Source organism: Tachypleus tridentatus, chromosome 8 (genome assembly GCF_004210375.1).
Source record: "Tachypleus tridentatus isolate NWPU-2018 chromosome 8, ASM421037v1, whole genome shotgun sequence".
NCBI classification, from domain to species: domain Eukaryota; kingdom Metazoa; phylum Arthropoda; class Merostomata; order Xiphosura; family Limulidae; genus Tachypleus; species Tachypleus tridentatus.
Genome location: NC_134832.1, coordinates 10,706,979 through 10,727,159, shown reverse-complemented (window position 1 = coordinate 10,727,159; position 20,181 = coordinate 10,706,979). Strand labels below are relative to the sequence as shown.

Below are 20,181 nucleotides of genomic sequence, written 5' to 3'. Positions count from 1 at the left end.
GCAGCTACAATCTGCAATCTATCATATACTTAAGTGGACCACAGCAAATGGTTCTCAACTTTCTCTCTCTAAAACTGTTTGTGTACATTTCTGTCAACAACAGGGTATTCATCCATATCTAGAACTTTGTATTGATGATGCTGTACTTCCCTAAAGCAAAGTTTTTAAGTCTTATATTTGACTGTAAATTAAACTTTATTTTCCAAATCAAGCAGCTTCCTGCCAAATCTATAAGAGCATTGAACATCCTTTGTGTCCTCTCTTTCACCTCTTGGGGAACAGATCAATACTCCATGCTTAAAATTTATCATACCCTTATCTGATCGAAACTTGACTATGGGTCTATGGTTTATGGTTCTGCCTGAACCTCAGCACTTAAAATGCTGGATCTTATCCACCACCAAGGGCTTTGGCTTTGCACTTGGGCCTTTTGTATTTCTCTAGTCCAAAGTTTGTATGTGGAGTCCTGTGAACCCCCTTTGTATGCTTATGTATGCTTCCAAACATCACTCTTTACCACAGCATCCTACTTGAGGCTGTGTTTTCCATTTTCAGTGGGCCACACTTTTCTATAATAGAAAATCTGCCATTCTTCCTTTTAGCCTTTATATTTGGGCACAATCAGAAAAATTGGATACATCTTTGAATAGCATAGCTGTATTAACAGTTCGGCCTCTTCCATCATGGCTAATTACTATATCCAACTGTGACTTATCTTTGAGTCATCTGAGGAAGGCCAGTACTCCTGATTGGAAATATCGCTTTTTATTTGCTGAACATCTTTCAGACAATCCATCCATTCCCATATATACGGATGGTTCAATATTAGGTGACTCTATAGGTTCTGCCGTGGTTTGTTACAGTTCAGTTGTAGCACATAGAATCCCCTCTACAGTTTCTGTGTTTACTGCCAATTGCATGCCATTTTTCTTGCTCTGAATCATATTGAAACTATGCAATATACAAATTGTACAATCTATACTGATTCACTCAGCTGCCTATTAGCCTTGACATCATTCCATGTTAGTTATCATCCTATTGTTATAAATATCCAAAACAAACTGGCTCATCTATCTCTGTCCAGTATTTTTCAATACCAGGTAATGTTAGTATTCATGGGAATGAGCAAGCTGACAGAGTGGCAAAGTCCATCTGTTCTGGCTCTATCACCACCATCCCTGTTCCATACATGGACTATGACCCAGTTATCAGAACCTGACTATACACCAGTGGGCAGTCGACCTGGAGTGAGCAACGAAATAATAAGCTTTGTCAAATCAAGCCTTCTTTACCTCTTTGGCCATCTTGTTTCTGTAAAGATTGAAGGGAGGAAGTTGTTTTGGCTAGGCTACACATTGGTCACAGTTTTGTAACTCACAACTTCCTTTTATCTGGTACTGATGCACCAATGTGTGGTCTGTGTAGTGCTCAGGTCACAATTGTACATATTTTATTATCATGTCATTGTTACAGCCAAGAACAATGACACCATTTTAAACATATATTTAAGGTACGTTTGCTCTTGAAATTAGCCAATGTCATGGATGAGGTTTTTATTGGACTATGTACTGCTTTAACATGATTTCGTTTACACGTTTTACTTTTATTTTGACCTAAACCCAGGACTGGAAAGGCCAACTTCAGGTGACTGACAGCAAGTTTGAACTTAATGCTTCGGTCTTCCTGGCAGGTCTTAAATTTACATATTTTACGTATTTTTACCTTAATTTTCATATACCATTATAGTATACTACACCTTGTTTGGTACAGATAGCCTAGTAGCTTTGTGCCAATAAACATGAAGTACCTATCTACCTACCTAACTGTCATGGTTTTTGCAGCCATTGTTCATCATGTTATGAATTACTATATGTTTAATGGGCCTTCTCCTGCTGTTGCTTTTTGCCAACAGTTGTTTTCTATTTCTCAGGCTTAATCTCTTCCTTCACTGCTCTTTGATTTTCTTCTCATTTCCTCTATTCCTTCCTTTAACTCACTCTTTGGTCTTTTTTCATCTGGTCTGCAGTTGACCAACATTTGTTTGCTGGACACCCACCTTCTTACATGTTTCTCGCAGCCTGTCATCTCTCTGTTTTTTTCTGTCCTGTTCATTTTTTTGTGTCTTCCCATTATTAGCTTTTCCCTTCAACTTGGTGTCAGTCCTTCTTACATTTGTGGTATTGTTAGGGCCTTTGCTTTGCTCAAATCTTTCTCCTCTCAATATGGGCCCTCCACTTCCTCAGAAAGAAAAAACCCAGTAAAAAACAGCTAATTGGTAGATGTCTACATCTTGAAGATTCTGAACAGCAGCCTCCACCTCATTTTACACCTGTACCTTCTTTTTTCATCCTGCATTCTTTGTCAAACAATCCTTTAGGGCAAATTTCTCCCTTTTTTATTTAGAAGGGCTTGCTGGCTCTCTTATGTTAGCCAAGAAACTGTGTTTTGGGGACATCTTGGGGAAAACATCTGCCCCAAACTTAGCAAATTCCTTTTGAATTTAAAGGCCATTGGAGATATACCAATTGAGATTACTCCCCATATTACTTTGAATTTCTCACAGGAGTTATTGTTGAGAGGGATTTAAAGAACATCCATGAGTCAGAGATCCTCCCTGGTTTCTCCAGCCAAGGAGTTTTTGCATTTGATGTATCTCCACTCATAAGGAAGGAATTTTACTGCTTGTCAGTATTCTTATTTTTATTTTCACATCACCATGTCCAGCTGCCACTGTCAAGGTAGGTTATTTGAACTGTAAGATATGGCCATATGTTTCCAACCATCAGATTTTTCCAGTGCCAGCAGCTGGCATCTTGTGGCTCCAGCTCTGTACAGTAATAAAGACCACAATGCCTACGAGTGTAAAATGGGCCTTTGTTATGTTAATTACAGTGATTACCACCCCTCTTATTTTCATTCTTGCCCTAGGTGGGTGGAGGAGAAAGAGGTACAATATATAAAAACTGTTAGTAATGTTTTTTATCCAGGTGCTCAAAAATTGTTGTCCCCTACTCCATCTTAAACATATGCTGCTGCACTACATTCTACTACCACCATTGGTGTGCATACAGTGCTTTTCGTATCTTTGTCAAAGCTTTTTTCACATCATATGAAGAGTTATTTGACCTTAAGGGATAACTGAGTTGAGAAGTCAATCTACTCCTGTTTCTCTCCCCATAATTCTTTCTAGTGTCTGCCTGTCCCAGTTCATTTGACCCCAGTTTCTGACGGTTACTCAGATTTACCTTTTTTAGCACAAAGACAAAGAAAAATTATTTGTTCATGCCCTCATTTGCTGGAATCTACAGATCTCCTTTTTATAAAAAAAATGGCATAGTCATAAATCAAGTGGTTCTCCACCCAGTTCTCTTTCACCTAAGGAAAAATATCCATTTTGATACAGCGGAACTGTCAGTGTCTCCATTCTAATCTGGATGACACTAAAGCCTTGATTGATTCCTATCATCCTGTGTGTCTTTCCTCAAATCTGTTGTTACAGTCACCTTTCAGCAATTTTTTTTTATACTGGAATGACAGGTTGTGTGATAGACAAGTGCTTGGAGAGGTGGCACTGCTGGCTGACCAACTTGTGCCCACCCTGTCTTTGCAACCCGATATACCTTTGGAGGCCATAGCCATTCTTGGGTTATGCATACCTTTACTGTTTGTTCTCTTTACCTGTCTCTGGAGAAATTTAGATCAATCAGACTTGATGCTCTTGTTGAACAATTGCTGTTTTCCTTTTTAATCATGGAAGAGTTTAATAGACACATCCCTTCTGGGGTGGTGCTGATAATGATGGAGAAGCTGTTCTGTAGAGCATATGCTCTCAGATCACAACCTTTCTCTTTTCAATACTGGATTTTACACTTGTTTTCATGCACCTAGTCAGAATTTTACTGTCATTGATCACTTTCCCCTTCACCTTTATTGGAAGGTTGACAGTGACCCACAGGGCATCACTGATACTTTCAGTAAGTTTTTCACATACATTCAGTACTTCTGTTTCTTCACGTGTGTTCTTGGTCATCAAGTCTCAGACAGAGTGAAAATTTTTTTCCTTTTGTTCTATCCTTTTTTAAACCTGTAAAGGATATCAAGATTCTTTCTAATTATCATTCAATTGCTTTGACTAGCTGTCTCTGTAAGATCTCAGAGAGAATGGTTAATTCTCTTCTTGTTTGGTTCCTTAAATAGCACAACTTTCTCTTGCCCACCCAGTGTGGGTTCCACTAACAGCTCTCCACTGTGGACCACCTGATTCAACTTAAAACATCAATCAGGGAAGCCTTTCTCCAGAAGAAATAACTTGTGGTCACATTCTTTGACCTTGAAAAGGCTTACAACACTTATGTGGAGGTATAGCATTTTGCAGGACCTCCTCACCTATGGAGTGTATAACAATTTACCTATTTTTGTTCAGAAATTTTTATTGTACATGATTCCAAGGCCATATGGGTTTGACGCTTTCCCGTTCTTTTCCACCATAACTGCCCCTCAGGGCTGTGTTTTGAGTGTCACACTTTTCAGTATGAAGATTAATGCTACTGTTGGAAACAGGAGAAAACATATGTAAACATTGATGACTTCCATATCCCCTGTCAATGTCAAACATGAGGTTTATGGAGCAGTAGCTTCATTCTGCTCTCATTTCTTTGTTGAAGTGGGCCACAGCAAATGGATTTATCTTTTCTTTCTCCAAAACCACTTGCATGTACTTTTGCCACCAAGAAGGCATACATCCTGATCCCTACCTTTGCCTTGTTGGTGATGTACTTCTTGTGGTTCTTCAGGCAGAGTTCTTGGAGCTTATTTTTAATAATATGCTTTTTTCTCTCCTCACATCAGACAGCTCTGTGTCAAGAGTACCAGGGCTCTAAAAATCTTTTGTGTCCTCTCTTCCATGCTCAAAATCTTTTCTACCCTCATTTACTCCAAACTGAGCTATGTTTGTCTGATTTATGGTTGTATCAGGGTCTCAGCCTTGAAGATGCTGAACCCCATTCACCATCAGTGGCTTCAACACTACACAGGGATTTCAGCACTTCTGCAGTCCAGAGTTAGTACACTGAGTCTCAAGACTCTTCTCTTAACTTCTGCTATTTACAACTTTCTCTGTAGTATGCTTCTAAACTTCAGTTTTGTCCACAGTATCCCACCTGTGGTTGTGTCTTCTTTCTTTAGTAGGCTATGTTTTTTTAGAATAGACAGTCTGCCATTCTTTTTTTTTTCTTTTGGCATTCATATTCAGGTGTAGCTGGCTGAATAGAGTATGCCATTGGATGATGCTACTATCTTAACTGATCAGCCCATTCTGCTATGGCTTATTACCATCTCCATCTGTGACCTTTCCTTGAGTCTCCTGAAGGAGCTGGATACTCCTGATTGGAAGTATAGTCTTCTCTTTGCTGAACAGATATTGAATTATCCTGTTATTCCCATTTATACATATGGTTAAAAAATCAGATAACTCTGTGAGCTCTGCCATAGTTTGTTGTGACTTGGTGGTTGCTCACAGGATCCATTCTATACTTTCTGTGTTTACTGCTGATTTGTATGCCATTTCTCTTGCCCTGGATTGTGTAGAAGTTATGCAGTACACTGATTGTATTATTTACACTGACACTCTTAGCTCTCTACTGGCCCTGTTATTACTTAGTGTTAGTTTTCACTCTGATATTGTTGAATTTCAAGAATGGCTGGCACATTTTTCTCTTTCTTCTGTTAGTTTTATTAGTATCCAGTTTTTCTGAATACCTGCCCATGTTGATATTCGCAAGAACGAACTCACTTTATTTCCTTACAGTTTTTGGTTTTCACAAGCTGCCATTGTGTAATTGCTCCATTATGTTTGAGAAGAGTATGTACTACTACTCCTTTTGTAACTTCTGTTTTATTACACAGGATCCACCAGGTGATTAATAGTGCATCAAAGGGTATGCTTAGTCAAACTCTTCATCAAGCCAAGCTTTCTTGGATGTTTGATTGTTTGTGAGGTGCAATCTGATTTCCTTTTTAGTGACCAGCTTAAGTCACTACTTGATACTGTATTGCAAGAGAAACTCTCTCAGGAAGAATACAAGGATACCTTTCATCCAACTGATGCCACATTGTCTTGCTAAGTATCCATTCCATAAACCTGCCAGTAAGAATAACATTATAATATGCAGAGGCCATTCCATTATAATTCTTACCATACAAACTGTGTCTATCAACTGCATAATGGATTTAACTTTCTTTGGTACACATATCTGAGTCTTAAATTCAGCTTAATGAATTTCTCAACTTTTCATGAGGTCAAACCTCAGGAGTAAGTCGATAGTAACTGTTTCACAGTCCCAGAGTTGCTCATTATTCAAGTGCTCGATGGAGTCCATGGCAAAACTGTCTCAACTGAGAACCAGATATTGCACAGCTTGTTCCATAGCCCAGTTATTACAAACAATTGTCTGAAAAATTTCAAAAAATGAATGGCCCAAATTATGTTATTCACTGTGCCTTTGGATGTTGGTAGTCACCTGTTTTTCTTCATTCACATTAAATTGTAATCAGGACCAAAGACTTCCAGCCATCACAGGTCCATGGTTTAGGATGGTAGATTGATGAGGTGCATTCAACAAGCTCATTCACTGGTATTGTTCAACAGTCTTAACCACTTCCATCACTTCCTCTCTTAACTCCTCTTTTTAACAAGATGAAACAATTTTAAGGATGCTAATCTCTACTCATCTGACAACATCTCTATCCCAGGTATCATATTAATAACCCTCCTCTGAACCCTTTTCAAGAATTTAATGTTTTTTCTAAGGTAAGGAGCCCAAGACTGAATCCATTACTCCAAATATGACCTAACCAGTGATCTATACAATGAAATTATAATCTTTTTAAACTTTTGTTCAAAATTTCTGTAGATACAATCTAAAATCATGTTAGCAACAGCACACTGCTTGGATGATTTAAGAGACTGATTAAGCATTACACCTAGTTCTTTTTCTTTCATGACAATGTTAAGGTTATTCCCATTTATATTATACATATAATACAAATTATGATAAACCACATTCAATATCATGCATATATATAACTAAATCCCATCTGTCATTTATTTGCCTAAATCACTAAATGATCTAAATCATTTTGTAAAGTAATAGCATTCTCTTCATAGCATGGCCAGCAGCACTAAAAATCTTGATATCACCACCAAATTTAAGTAACTTATTGACTGTTCCTTCATCTATGTTATTAATGTAAATCAAAAAAAGCAATGGAACTTAGCATTGAGGTATACAACTTATAACATTAATCTAGTTTGACTGATAACCATTTATAATAATCCTCTGCTTTCTTTGATCAAGCCAGTCTTTATCCAGTTAATTAACTTATTCCCCATACCTATAAAGTTAGGTTTCTTTGCAAGCCTTTTATCTGGTGCTTTGTCAAATACTTTCTTTATGAAAATCCAAATACACCAAGTCTACACCTTTTCCATCATTTAAATATTCTGTGACATTTTCAAAGCAAGATATTCCCTTAGTGTAACCATGTTGACTATTGGATAAAATACTTTGTTAAATAACTTTGCAAAGTTTTTTTTAGCAGACTTTCCAGAACTTTTCCCTCTCCTTATGTAAGACTCATAGGCTTATAATTGCTGGGACAGCTTTTGTTACTTGTTGTACTTGTCCACTATTCAACCACATACACAAAATTGTGGCAAGTGACTCACATCTCCAGTCCTTGACCTTCTTTAAAACCATCAGGGAAAGATTATCTTTCCCAGAAGCCTTACCATTCTCTAAACTTTAGTATTCATTGGGAGAAACTGAAGAAAATTCAAAATTTAATAACTTTCTATTTATAATCACTAGATAGTTACAAGCCTTCTTTCATTTTTCCTCTAGGGTGCTATTCCCATCCAAATATTCTGTTTACCCTTAATGTACTCTAAAAATCCTTTTTATGCTTTCAGACATTTTTGGTTCATATTTTTTTCATAAATCCCTTTGTGTATCCTAATTTCCTATATGACATTTCTTTATCTTCTATAATCATCTATATATAATACCAGTCAGCCCTAAGGTCCTCTGTGATCCATGATTCTCTTAACAGTACACCTGTCAGCCCAATGAATATTGCCAGTGCTTCATGATTCACACCCTTCCAGATGGTGCCTGCTGTCTCACCTTTTAGTTGGTGGAGATTGTTTACTATTGATACTGACAGTCTCTGTTTGATTTTATTAGGTGGCTTTGACCATAGCTGGGGTTTTATTACTATCAACTGGTTTAAATCTGGGAGTACTGTACATACTTCTCCACTTGATCTGAGGCTCATTAAATACCATGCTACTACAATGATTCTCAGTGATCTCTGTTTTCCTTTCACTGAGTTTCTAACAAAGAGAATGGACAGCCATTCTGTGTGCACCAGATATTGGTGGCTCTTCTTTGTGAGTCATTGGTTATAGTGAGATAAAAGTTATGAACAAATGTAGCATTGGAGAATATCTGCCAACTAGAATAGAACTTCTTGTAGACCCATGAATTATTTCTGACAAATGTACTTCTAGGTGTTGGACTTTATATCTTGAATGTAAGTCTTTCAAGTTGTTAAAAATATTTTTTCCTAAACTATAAAGACTTTTAATATTTATCTAAGACAATTTAGAAAAACAAAGGATAGTACACACTTCAGCACTTATAACTAATGATGTAGTATGATATCTTGCAGTCACAGTACAAAATATTTTATCTTTCCATTCTGGTAAAACAAAGTTAACCTTCAAGCTGCTATACAGTTATACATAGTAACTGAAGATTTGTTCAAGATATCACTCGTGTGGTAATAATATTAAATATTTAATAATTAAGTTCTAATGTACATGAAATGATGAGATTGTAAACAAAGTGAAATGCAAATTAAACAGTCTTTAATATGATACTAAGCATGAACAAAGTGTGTCTACTTGCTTTTTCTTACATGAAACTGTCAGTTTTACTTCTTTCTGCTGCTTCTCTTTCAAAGTCCTGTTTAGGCCATCCAAATACAATTCAGAGTTCTCAGGAAATGTCATATTTATTCAAAGTGACTAGTGCTATCCATGCAACCTGTCATTGTTATTACAATCAAAGTATTGTATGTTGTAAAAGTTAGGTTACCTGTTATTTCACTATACTTTTATGCTTGTTGTGCTAAAAATGCTTGTAGTACACATTTTCTTCTGTTACAAGTTTTGGTATAAAAGTGATTCAAATATATATATAGTTTTTTTACCATGGTTTCATGTTTGTCATGAGGACAGTTTTTATGGACCTGTGTTAAATTTGCAAAATGCCAATGAGTTATATACACATCTGTACTTGACCTCAAATTTGCAATGAAATACTATGTTTTAATGTTCCAACTTTCTCTAATGTGTGTCTAAATTAAATTATATTATCTAGAATTGGTATTTTAGTTGCTTTTCAGTTGATAATTAACTTAAAGGTGTTTTAATGTTCCAGCTTTCTCTAATGTGTGTCTAAATTAATTTATATTACCTAGAATTGCTATTTTAGTTGCTTTTCAGTTGATAGTTTACTTAAAGGTTCTTGAATGTGCTTTAGGTCTTCAAGAAACTTGTAAAACTGGCAACGTTGGAAAGGCAAAACAGATACTTCGAGAAGCAGGTCCAGATGCTGAAGTGATTGTTAACACAACACCAAATGGATGTAGCACCCTATTATTTAAGTATGTTACCTGTTTGTTTGTTTAACTTTATGATGAAAACAAAACTCCTAATGTGTTAATGAGTTTCTGATTGATTATTAATATATGTGTAAATTCTAGAAGAAAAAAAAGAAGAAGAACGTTAATAATTCAGTGTCACTCTGATAATGGCAAACTCTTGAAATCTTTGGGAAAATATTTTGGAATGAGATGAGAGAGATGTTGTAAATAGCTAAAAGGAAGTAGAGCTACGTTGGAATTGAAACTTGACAAAAATTTCAATCCATAAGTTTTGGCATCAAAAACATCTCTATCAAATACTGTTATTTCAAGTGTGACAACACTGTTTTTTTTTCACAGGGTATCCCCTCATAAAATTAGATCTTAAAATTAAACATGAATGGTCCAACCTAGAAGCCAAATACTAAGGTTGTAGTTTTAATAGTTGTTTCCTTTGAGTCACAGGTACAATGATAGTGTGATACATAGGTACTAACAGCAAGGGCAGGGGGAACTAAAGCTTCAACAGCCATTTGCAGGAAGTAAAGAAAAAAATAGATAAAAATGAATTAACCTCATAGTAAGTTTTAATGATTGTACAAAAAAAAATCCTGTATGGAACGTTACATCCACTCACATAAATTGTTTTGTTCAGTGCTGCTCTCTATATGCAGAAACAAATTTTCTGCATGCCACAAGCCTTGTATCTTTCCACCATTGTAATTTATCGATTAGAATGCAAATCATCATGCAGTAGCCTCACAAAGTGACTCCCTGTATTCAGTTCTTTCAAACTATTATTTCTCATTTGGCAGTACGCTGGTTCAGACAGTTTTTCTGTTAGTGCTCTTTGTGTGAAGGTTTTTTGTGATTTTAACCATTTAATTTCTAAAGTGGGATTTTTAAAATATGTTTCTTTTTCTTTATACTAAAGAAATATTTTATTTTAACTCAATTTCCTAGTCCTTTTTTTTTGTGTCACACTTTTGCAGATGTTATCTCAAACAGTTTTACTTGATTTATGTATTTCAATAATAAATTCTGAGGCTCACTTTACCACTTCTGGTATCACTCTTCTAGCACTGTTTCATAGGCTGCAGGTGGTGGTGACCTGTCATTGGATTTCTCTGGTGTTATCTGCTAAGAGATTGATCTTTATATGAGTTAATCCCCTCATCCTGAGCTTGCCCACTATTTCTAGTTCTTGTTGTATTCTCAGGTTGTTACCCATCTCTCCACAGCCTTTTTCTCTTCATCATAATTCTACATGTTATTAGAGAGTTCCTTTCCATGTCAGTCAAGTTTTAGAGATATTACAGTGCAGAAAACAAATCCTTTAGTCACAGAACAGAAATGTAACTTGATAACTAGTTTGTGAAATTCAAGTGCATTGATATCAGAATGAAAGTTGTATGTTTTAACAAAATACTAGTTTTTGAAAGGAAACTAGAATTAATTTGTACAAGAAATTATCCTTCTTGCCATGGGCAGCTCAAAGTGTGCATGTCATGACTTTTAAGAGAGTGTGTTCAAAATTTAATTAAACTACTTTATTATCATTGTATATGAATGAACTTGGCATCAAAATTTAGTTAATAAATCAAATTTTAATACTGTATAAATTTTAACTCTTAATTTTTATAGCCTTCAATTTGATTTATTTATGAAAAATTAACTTGAAAATTAGACCCACATGGCATACCCACCTATCACATCCTTTCTTTCAGAAATTGCTTGTAGTTCTGTCTGATGTTTCATACTACAATATATAAAACCGGCAGAAAGCTAAAGTTTCAATCTATCAATTGATGTATTATTTTCTGCATATAGAATTGCCAGTTTAAAGTTTTTTTGCTATGGTATTTACATTGGCAAGTTTACCTGAATTTTTAAGGGATCTTAGCATGTACTTTAAAAGCAAGAAATATTATGAAAGTTATAGGACATTCTTTGCTTTTGAATATAATTATTCTGTGTTTTCAGATGCAGTATTTAATTAAAGTTATTAAAGGTCATGTACCATTAATAGAAAAAAATTGGCTTAAATATTATTGGCAGTTGAGAGCAAAAAAACGAGAAGACTTGAGTAATTACCTTATTTCTTGTTATAATAAAATAAATAAAATTAGAAACTTGTTAGGTTAGATTAAATAAGGTAATGAAAAATTTATCATGAAATTTGCTTGTGAGCATGTTGATCTTTATATAATTTAATATATAATATGAGTTCCATGTTCGTTGAGCGACTTGGAACTCGTGTGGTTACAATATTAGTTAGAAAAGGTGCAAAGGGCAATGAAATAATAAAATTAGTTTTAAGCTATTTAGGATAAGTAATTGTAGTTTTGTGTTATAATTTTCAGTCATTCTAAAAAGAAAATGTTATTTTAAGTTTATTTCATATTTTTTGAGGTGGTTACAAGATCACTCAGATTGATCAAATTGGGTACTAAGTTAGGGTAGAAAATGACATGTAAAATATAAAGTTGTACGGAACAAAATGCTTTATATTTACTTAAAATGTTTTAGAAATTACACAAATGAAATTATCAGTTGTCAATTTAAAGAAAAAAATTATTCTTAACAAGAATATGAGTTTTTACTCAGAGCAACTGACACTGAACAAAGAACAAATTTTAATAAAAATACTTAGTTAATCTTATTTTGGTCCTACAAAAGACTATGTTACTGCAAGCTTTTTACGTTTAATGAAAATACATAAAACATATTAAAAAGTTACAGAGTGGAAGCCTTTGGTTAATTTGGAATCATGAGCTTGGTCAAATCAGGCAACCAATCAGAGAGGTAAGTACTAACATTAGTATACAAGTAACAAAACTTGTTAATTATACACTGTCATTGTGGTGTCATTATGTTGTTGCCCATCTAACTGGCTTTTGATTCATAATAAGATTATATCTAGCTGTTAAAGAGAAGATAGTTTTAAAAAACATTTATAAAAGAAGGACAAGAAAAGGAACACTGCATGTCCACACAAGACACAAATGAATAAAGATGACTGAAATTCTCTACTATAAACTCAGACTAAGATCTTAGTGTGATGCTCTACAATCTTTAGATTACCCCATCAACAATAATGTTAAGGAATTATGTTAAAGAGGGATAAACCCTCATATCATAACTTGTACAATTCTCTGTATCGTTCCTTAGAATGAATATGACCTTGCTTCTGGCAGACATGATAGGAGGACAAAGCCAAAGATATATGAGTCTATGGAGCAATCATTGTGGCATTTAACTTTTGTTTAAATTGTAAGATTACTTTACAACATTTCTAAATGTGAAACCCAATCTATTTTTGTTTGTAAATATTTGAAATAAAGTGTCTGGTTGAATAATTCACAAAAACTAATAAATTTAGAAATACTGTGTAAATAAAAAAAACATTTTGAAACACCATACACATAATATGCTGTTTTCTACTATATAAAGCCTTGTCTTATTCTTTTTATTTGACTTTTTAGGGGATTACTGATGAGGGTTGTAATTAACCAAAATAATTAGAACTCAGTTACAAGTGCTAAATTGAATGATAGACTGGAATTAACATTTATGTTTTTTTCTAACATAATTCATTTAACCTACTTATAACCAGCTGTATAATTATAGTGAAATATTCTGTCTGTGTAACTGATCTGGTTTTTGTGCCTTAAAATTAATATTTGTAAGCTACATTTTATTATTATTTTTTTTAATCACAAAATTTGAAAATTTGTGAGACTCAATTAAACTTAAGGCATTCTTACAAATTCATCCAACATGGGAACATAGCCTGTAGTGCAAGTGAAATTGATGATTATCTTTTCAGGTCACAATGTAATATAATATGTCATTTGATAGATGAAAACTGTGGTTTTCTACTGGTTATAGGTAATAATTAATTGAATATAAGAGAGAACTAAACAACTCCTTAAAGCAAGGATGTGACTGGTGAGTGTGGTAGCAGGGGTCTGATATTTTATTTGATGGCATTATTATGAAACAAAATTGAAGACTGTTAAATTTATGGTTTATCTGAACGTTGATTTTTTTATAGTGAGTAATTTACATTTAATTTCATACTGCATGAAGGGATTTTGAATAAAATAGAAAAAAAGACGTATATATAAAATGTGTCACATATCTTACACAAGAAAAATTGAGGATATTTTAAAAATACTGCCTTATAAAGTTAAAAACTGAACTTGTATACTTTCAAAATATGAATTATAAGCTCAGAGTTTAAGTGATATTAATTGGTAAAACACAAAGAAAAAGTAATTTAATAACACTTTGATTGTATAGACACTAAAATTTTGTGTTATGCGTGGTAAGAGATACATATGGTGATAGGGTTAACACTGAAAGGAATTCTAGAGTTTTAAAAAAATATGGTCTTACAGAATTAAGAACATAAAACTTGCATACTATTAAAATATGGATTATTAACTCATAATACATTAAATAGTAAAAGGAAAAAAATTAGTTTAATATAATTTTGAATGCCATACACTAAATTCTTGTACTGTGCACGGTAAAGGTTACTCATGGTGAAAAGGTTAATATTGAAAGATAGTCTTAAGTTTAGTGCTTATGTTTTATTATATTATTTTATAGGGCTTGTGAGGATGGCCAGAAGGAGATTGTTAGTTTGTTAGTAGATCATGGAGCTGATGGTCGAATTCATCCAGTTACAAAGTATTCACCTCTTTACATATCCTGCTATTATGGTAGGAAAACCATTGCTGAAATCTTGCTAAAGGTAGTCTGTCTTTTAGTTTTTAGTCAGAGATGTGTATATGTGATGTGAAAAATATTTATTTTCATTATAAATAATTAAAAGATGTTTATATTATTATAAATATTTGGATGTCACTATGGGTATACTTTTATTTGAAATATTTCTGTGATTTTGGATCCAAGCAGTAGAAAATGACATAATACAGATCACAAAATCTTCCAAGCAGCATCCTAATAATATTAACCAAAATGAAAGAAAGGCTTTAAACAATCTTAAATCGAACAGCAGTATCATAATAAAGCCAGCAGAGAAGGGTGGAAGTATTAAAATTAAAGTTGTATAAAATAACATGATACAGACCTTAGAATCTTTAAACCAGTGTCCTAATAACATTAACCAAAACAAAAGAAATGCATGAAACAATCTTAAATCGAACAACAGTGTCATAATAAAGCCAGCATACAAGGGTGAAGCTACTAAAATTGCTAAAATCTATGATTTTAGAAGTTTGTTTTAAGTACAGTTTTTTTCCCAAATTTGTTAGGTACTTTGTATTGATTTCTTCAAAAAAGGTAAAAAACAATTTTTTTTAACATTACTTTGGCACCACCAACATTCAGGCTCAAAGGTCCCCCCACACTAAGTTTAGGTTGTGCCAAAGTAATGTTAAAAAAATTGTTTTTTACCTTTTTTAAGTGATGATTCTAGATAAAACCTGTTTACTTGGATGCATTAAAATTATTCCCATATGAGTCTTAATCAGATTTTGAATATATATATATGTAATATATATATATTATACATGACAGAGTCTTTTGATTTAATTTGAATGTAGTTTGTGCCTCCAGAAAAAAGTTCCATTCAAGTTATCAGTTCTTATGCAAATCCATGTAAAGCTTTTGAATTTATGTGAGATAACCTGAATATATTAAACTTGAATGTGTCACAGTATCAAAAAAAACATTCTGGCCATTGCTGATTTTTTGTTTGTTTGGAATTAAATCTAAATAGGCTATGACTTCAGATCATACTTCTTTATATTATTTCTTATAATTTAGTTGTTCAGTCCATCTTGTTCAGTTCTGGTTTTAATTTCATGGTAATGTCTTTTTTTTATGCATAAACTTTTCTAATCATGCCCTCTAGCAAGAATTTTAAATATGTGTGTCGTTATCAAATTCGACAAGTGTGTAATCATACGTACTCAGTTTTTTTATTCATCACTAAATTTGCATTGTCTTTCCTGTGTACCTTTAATCATCTGATGGTTGAACTTATGAACTTATAATTACGTATAGGATATTCTTAAATATGATATTCTGTCTTTCCACCTGCAAAAGTATCAATTACAATTGCAGGATTATTACTTTACTCTTTTGTGGAAAGGTTTTATGAAGAACTTACATGATTGATTTTTAAAACTTAATATATGTTTACCAGTGTGTGGTCATGTTAGAAATATTGTTTGTTTTGAAACATTAAACTTTAAGATGATCAGTTTTAATGTAATAACTATATCTGATTTATATTATTTGGAAAACTTTGTATTTGGAAGCATTTTGATGTTTTTAACTTCTAATGAAAATAATCAGATGTGCTAGCTATTATCTAAGACTGATTAACTAGTACTTTATTGAAATTTAAACAAAAATTGAATTTATTAATAATAATTTAAGATTTATGGTTAAGTAGAATCATCACAACTAATAGAAGTTTTATACTTATATCAAACTCAGGTTAGCCTTCTAATTTATTCATTAACCTCAAAGTCAAAAGAGTAAATTAACTAATAATGTTTCAGACATCTGTTGAGTATGAACTTCAAAGATTTAGTTAAAATTTTGTAGGTTTGTACTTTCTATGTAGTTATTAAATTTGCTGAACTATCTGTTTAATATTATAAATACCAAAAGATTCTAAATTAACAGTTTTTAAGTATTTAAAAGTTGGTAATAGACTGTGAAACATGAAAATCAAATTTTAATTTAAGTTGGAAGTTGAGTTTCAGCATATATTTGGAAACTGAATATATATTTGGACATAAACTCTAGGAATTTCTGTAAATTGATTACATATATATTTTCTTTCTTTTAGAAATTTCCTGAATTGGTGCAAGTTCCAACAGTAGAACATTGGTTGCCAATCCACGCTGCTGCTATCAATGGTCATTGTCATGTTCTTGAGCTTCTTTTGAAGTTTCCTTATCCATCATATGTTATGCAGAAATTTATAGATAAAAGTGGAACTTGGGAGTACAATCTTCCATTTGATATTAATGCCAAGGATGTAGCAGAACAGACAGTGTTGTATTTATCTTGTTATGTTGGAAATCTGAGACTTGTTGATACTCTAGTGAAGTATAGAGTTCGAGGGAAAAAAAAATTGAAACAAAATATCATTGATTCACAAAACAAGCATGAAGAAAATCTTGATTTAAAGACTAGTCCAGGTAAATTTGGTGGTGGATTACAACACATCCTAGCCAAATTGAGTCTTAGAAACAATCTAGAAGATCCTGTGCAACCTACAGAACTATATATTTCCCCATTAGATATTGACCTTTACTGTGCTAACAACACAGAAACAGCACTGCATGTCTCTGTTAAGCACAAACAATGTAAAATTGCTTCTTTGTTGCTCCAGAATGGAGCTAATCCAAATCTTAGAATTGCTTTATCTGAAGAAGACTTGAACCATGCTCAGGATGAAAATTATGTATTTTCAGGCTCCTCAACTCTTGTGGAAGCATGTAAAAACAGAGACCTAACAATGGTGGATCTTCTTGTTAGGTATGGGGCTCGTGATGATGATTGCAGTGCTCTGAAAGTAGCTTCAAAAGAGGAAGATGAAAAAATAATTTCAAAGCTTCTGACACTGAAAGCTCACCAAGACCCTGAGTACAAAATTAACAAGAAGATTTTAGATATCACTCCTTCCACCCAGCTAGGAGGTGGGTTGATGGGTGGTGTCACCTTTAGCTCCATGTTTCCTACAATCCCTGTTATGATCAATTGGCATAGTCAACGCTGCTTGCAGTTTGTGAAAGAACAATGGATTATTGATGCTAGTGTGTCTCTAAACATTAAACTCAAGTTGTCTCCACATAATCATTCTATGGCTCTTTCTGCTATTACAAGGCTTGACATATCAAATAATGAACTGACAGAGTTGCCTGCTTGTATTTTTCAAATGCCTTCCCTTAGGGTACTAAATGCGTCTCAGAACAAAGTGGAGAAATTACCTGATATTGAGATTAAAAGCCAGAGTGGCTCAGTTTTACCCAATAAATCTTCACAGAAATTACCTTCAAAATACAAACTTCCAGCTACTTGGACTTGTTCAGTTCTAGAGGAGATTCACCTCCAAGAAAACAGACTAGATAATGTCCCTGAAGGTATTTTTCAGTTGCCTTCTTTGATTATTTTAGATCTGTCTAATAACAAACTCCAGATGTTACCCTTTAAGGTGTGGAGCTCACCCAAACTTAGAGAGCTAAATTTATCATTGAATTTGCTGAAGAGCCTCCCATGTTTTCCTTCATATCAGCCTGATGCAGCTGTTTATAAGGAGAGATTGGAGGACCAGTTTACATCATCATCTGAGTCAAGTCTTCATCACACTAGTTTAGAATTAATCGTGCAGGAAAATATACCAACTGTATTAAAATCTGAGAGTTACGGTTCAAAGACTACTCCTCTTGTAGCTAGTCGAGGAAATTCTCAAATGTCCAGAAGTTGTGAAGACTTGCTTCATCATAACATTTGGAGTCGCTCTGTAGAGGTTTGTACTTTATTCTGTTAAAGTTTGCAGTATTTTACTTTTGTTATTTTTTTTAACAAACTTTAACAAAAATATTTCTTATTTACCTATTTCTTTTCTTGAAATTATTCTAGGTAGTTGATGTTCCATTGGATAGTAAACTTGATAAAGATCAACACTGTCAACTGTCATCTTTAAATCTATCTCATAATGCATTTGAAGTTATTCCTCCTGTTCTTGCCTGCTTTGCACTCAGCTTGGCTCGACTAAATCTGAGTTACAATTGTTTGAGAGAAATGGGACCAGTGAAAAACTACCCAGCTAATTTGAAACATCTAGATCTTTCTCATAATATGATACAGTTCTGGCCTACTCTAAAAACAGTTCAGAATGAGGGGATGCATGATGAAATAGTATGCTATAACCTTTCAGAAAATGAATCTCCTAGTAGAACACCATCAGCACCTTCACCAGTTCCAGGATCTAGTATGTTTTATTTTTTGTCTAAATATCATCTTGGTTTGTAGATGCAATATTCTTGCATAACAGCATTAATGAATGCATGAAAATGAAGCAACAAATTTTATTACTACAATTTATCAAGATATTGATAGTTTGCCGTGGTTGCAATTTGTTATTTTGTATTGTTTTTTTAATATCAAAGTTATCTGTAACTGAGGAGTTAAACAATAAATCTGAAGAAAATCTGGCCATTAGTATTACCTGTTTTAGAATAAAAATTATTATACTGTAAATCAATGGAAAATTATATGTAAAAAATTACAAGAAGCAGAAACAAAGCAACAAGTATTGGACATGTTATTTTAAATAACAATTTACATCTTTTTATTAATTTTAAAATAAGATCTTGCAACCTGAGAATCCTTAAAAAAACCTTTATCTATAAATGAAGGTTACTACTGAAAGAATTTAAGAGTTGATCAAAATAACCATCTCATATCTTTGTCAATTTTCATATAAATCTGTAAAACCATTTATGAGAGCTCTTTTAGCTCCTTTGATACCCTTTAGAGCAGGGGTGTGCAACATTTTTCGTCGGTGGGCCATATAACCAACTTCATCAATCAAGCGGGGCCACTTAAAAAACAAGCTTATTCGTGTACATGCACAATAAATTAAAAAAAATTCTCAAAATGCAAGCAATAATATTTTATATTTTTGCATGAGTGATCATTTTAGTGCGACACTTGAAATTTAGAGTCCTTGCAGAGCTTGTCAATATCAGCTTTGACAGAAGTGGTTGCCACTCTTAACTGACTGGTCAAATGTTCATCAGTCAGCTGACTTCTACATTTGGTTTTGATGAGCTTCATTTTGGAGAAAAATTGCTCACAGCAGTAGGTGCTACCAAAAAGGGAGGCAATTCTTTGTGCATGACAGGACAAATTGGGAAACTTTTCACATACACAGAGTTTGTAAAAGTCTAGCAAACTGTTTTCAGAGAATTTCCTTTTAGTGTCCATGTCAGCCTGCAGTTCAATGAGTTCCATTTGGCAATCATCAGGACTGTCTTCCACTGCCAAATTAAAAGGTTGAGCGAACAATTTCAATCTAATTTCAGTTTGTCTGAAATCTGGAAATCTGTTTGCAAATTCATCACGCAGCTTTTGTACACTGGTTCCATATTTTGTGCAATCCAGATTAGGAAATTCCAGTTTCCTGGTTGCAAGACATGTAAAATGGGTCAATATGGCTCTTCTCAACTGAACCTGGAAAAGTTCCAATTTCTTCTCAAAAGCATAAATATGCTCAAACAACTTATTCACAAGTTGACTTTTCCCTTGTAGTTTTAAGTTTAAATCAGACAGATGCTGTGTAATGTCTGTGAGGAATGCTAAGTCATTCAGTCAGTTCTCATTGCTCAAGAAGTCCACATTCTGACGTTTGCTCTCCATGAAGAACTTAATCTCCTCTCGCAGATTCCAGAATCTCTTCAAAGTAGCAGCTCTACT

At 33.6% G+C, this 20,181-nt stretch overlaps 1 protein-coding gene across 8 annotated transcripts in view; it reads left to right on the top strand.

The window, feature by feature from the left end:
• Lrrk (Leucine-rich repeat kinase) overlaps positions 1–20,181 on the top strand; it is a 297,360-nt gene that overhangs the window by 114,928 nt on the left and 162,251 nt on the right. For 7 of the 8 annotated variants that reach the window (XR_013032330.1, XR_013032331.1, XM_076517601.1 and 4 more), the window contains 4 exons: positions 9,606–9,729; positions 14,326–14,470; positions 16,544–18,229; positions 18,343–18,694. Coding sequence is in view for 6 of the 8 variants with exons in the window: in XM_076517601.1 (XP_076373716.1) it covers positions 9,606–9,729; positions 14,326–14,470; positions 16,544–18,229; positions 18,343–18,694 (2,307 nt within the window). In the remaining 2 variants the exon portion in view is untranslated. The remainder of the gene's footprint in view (positions 1–9,605; positions 9,730–14,325; positions 14,471–16,543; positions 18,230–18,342; positions 18,695–20,181) is intronic. The other variant, XM_076517603.1, reaches the window with a different exon arrangement.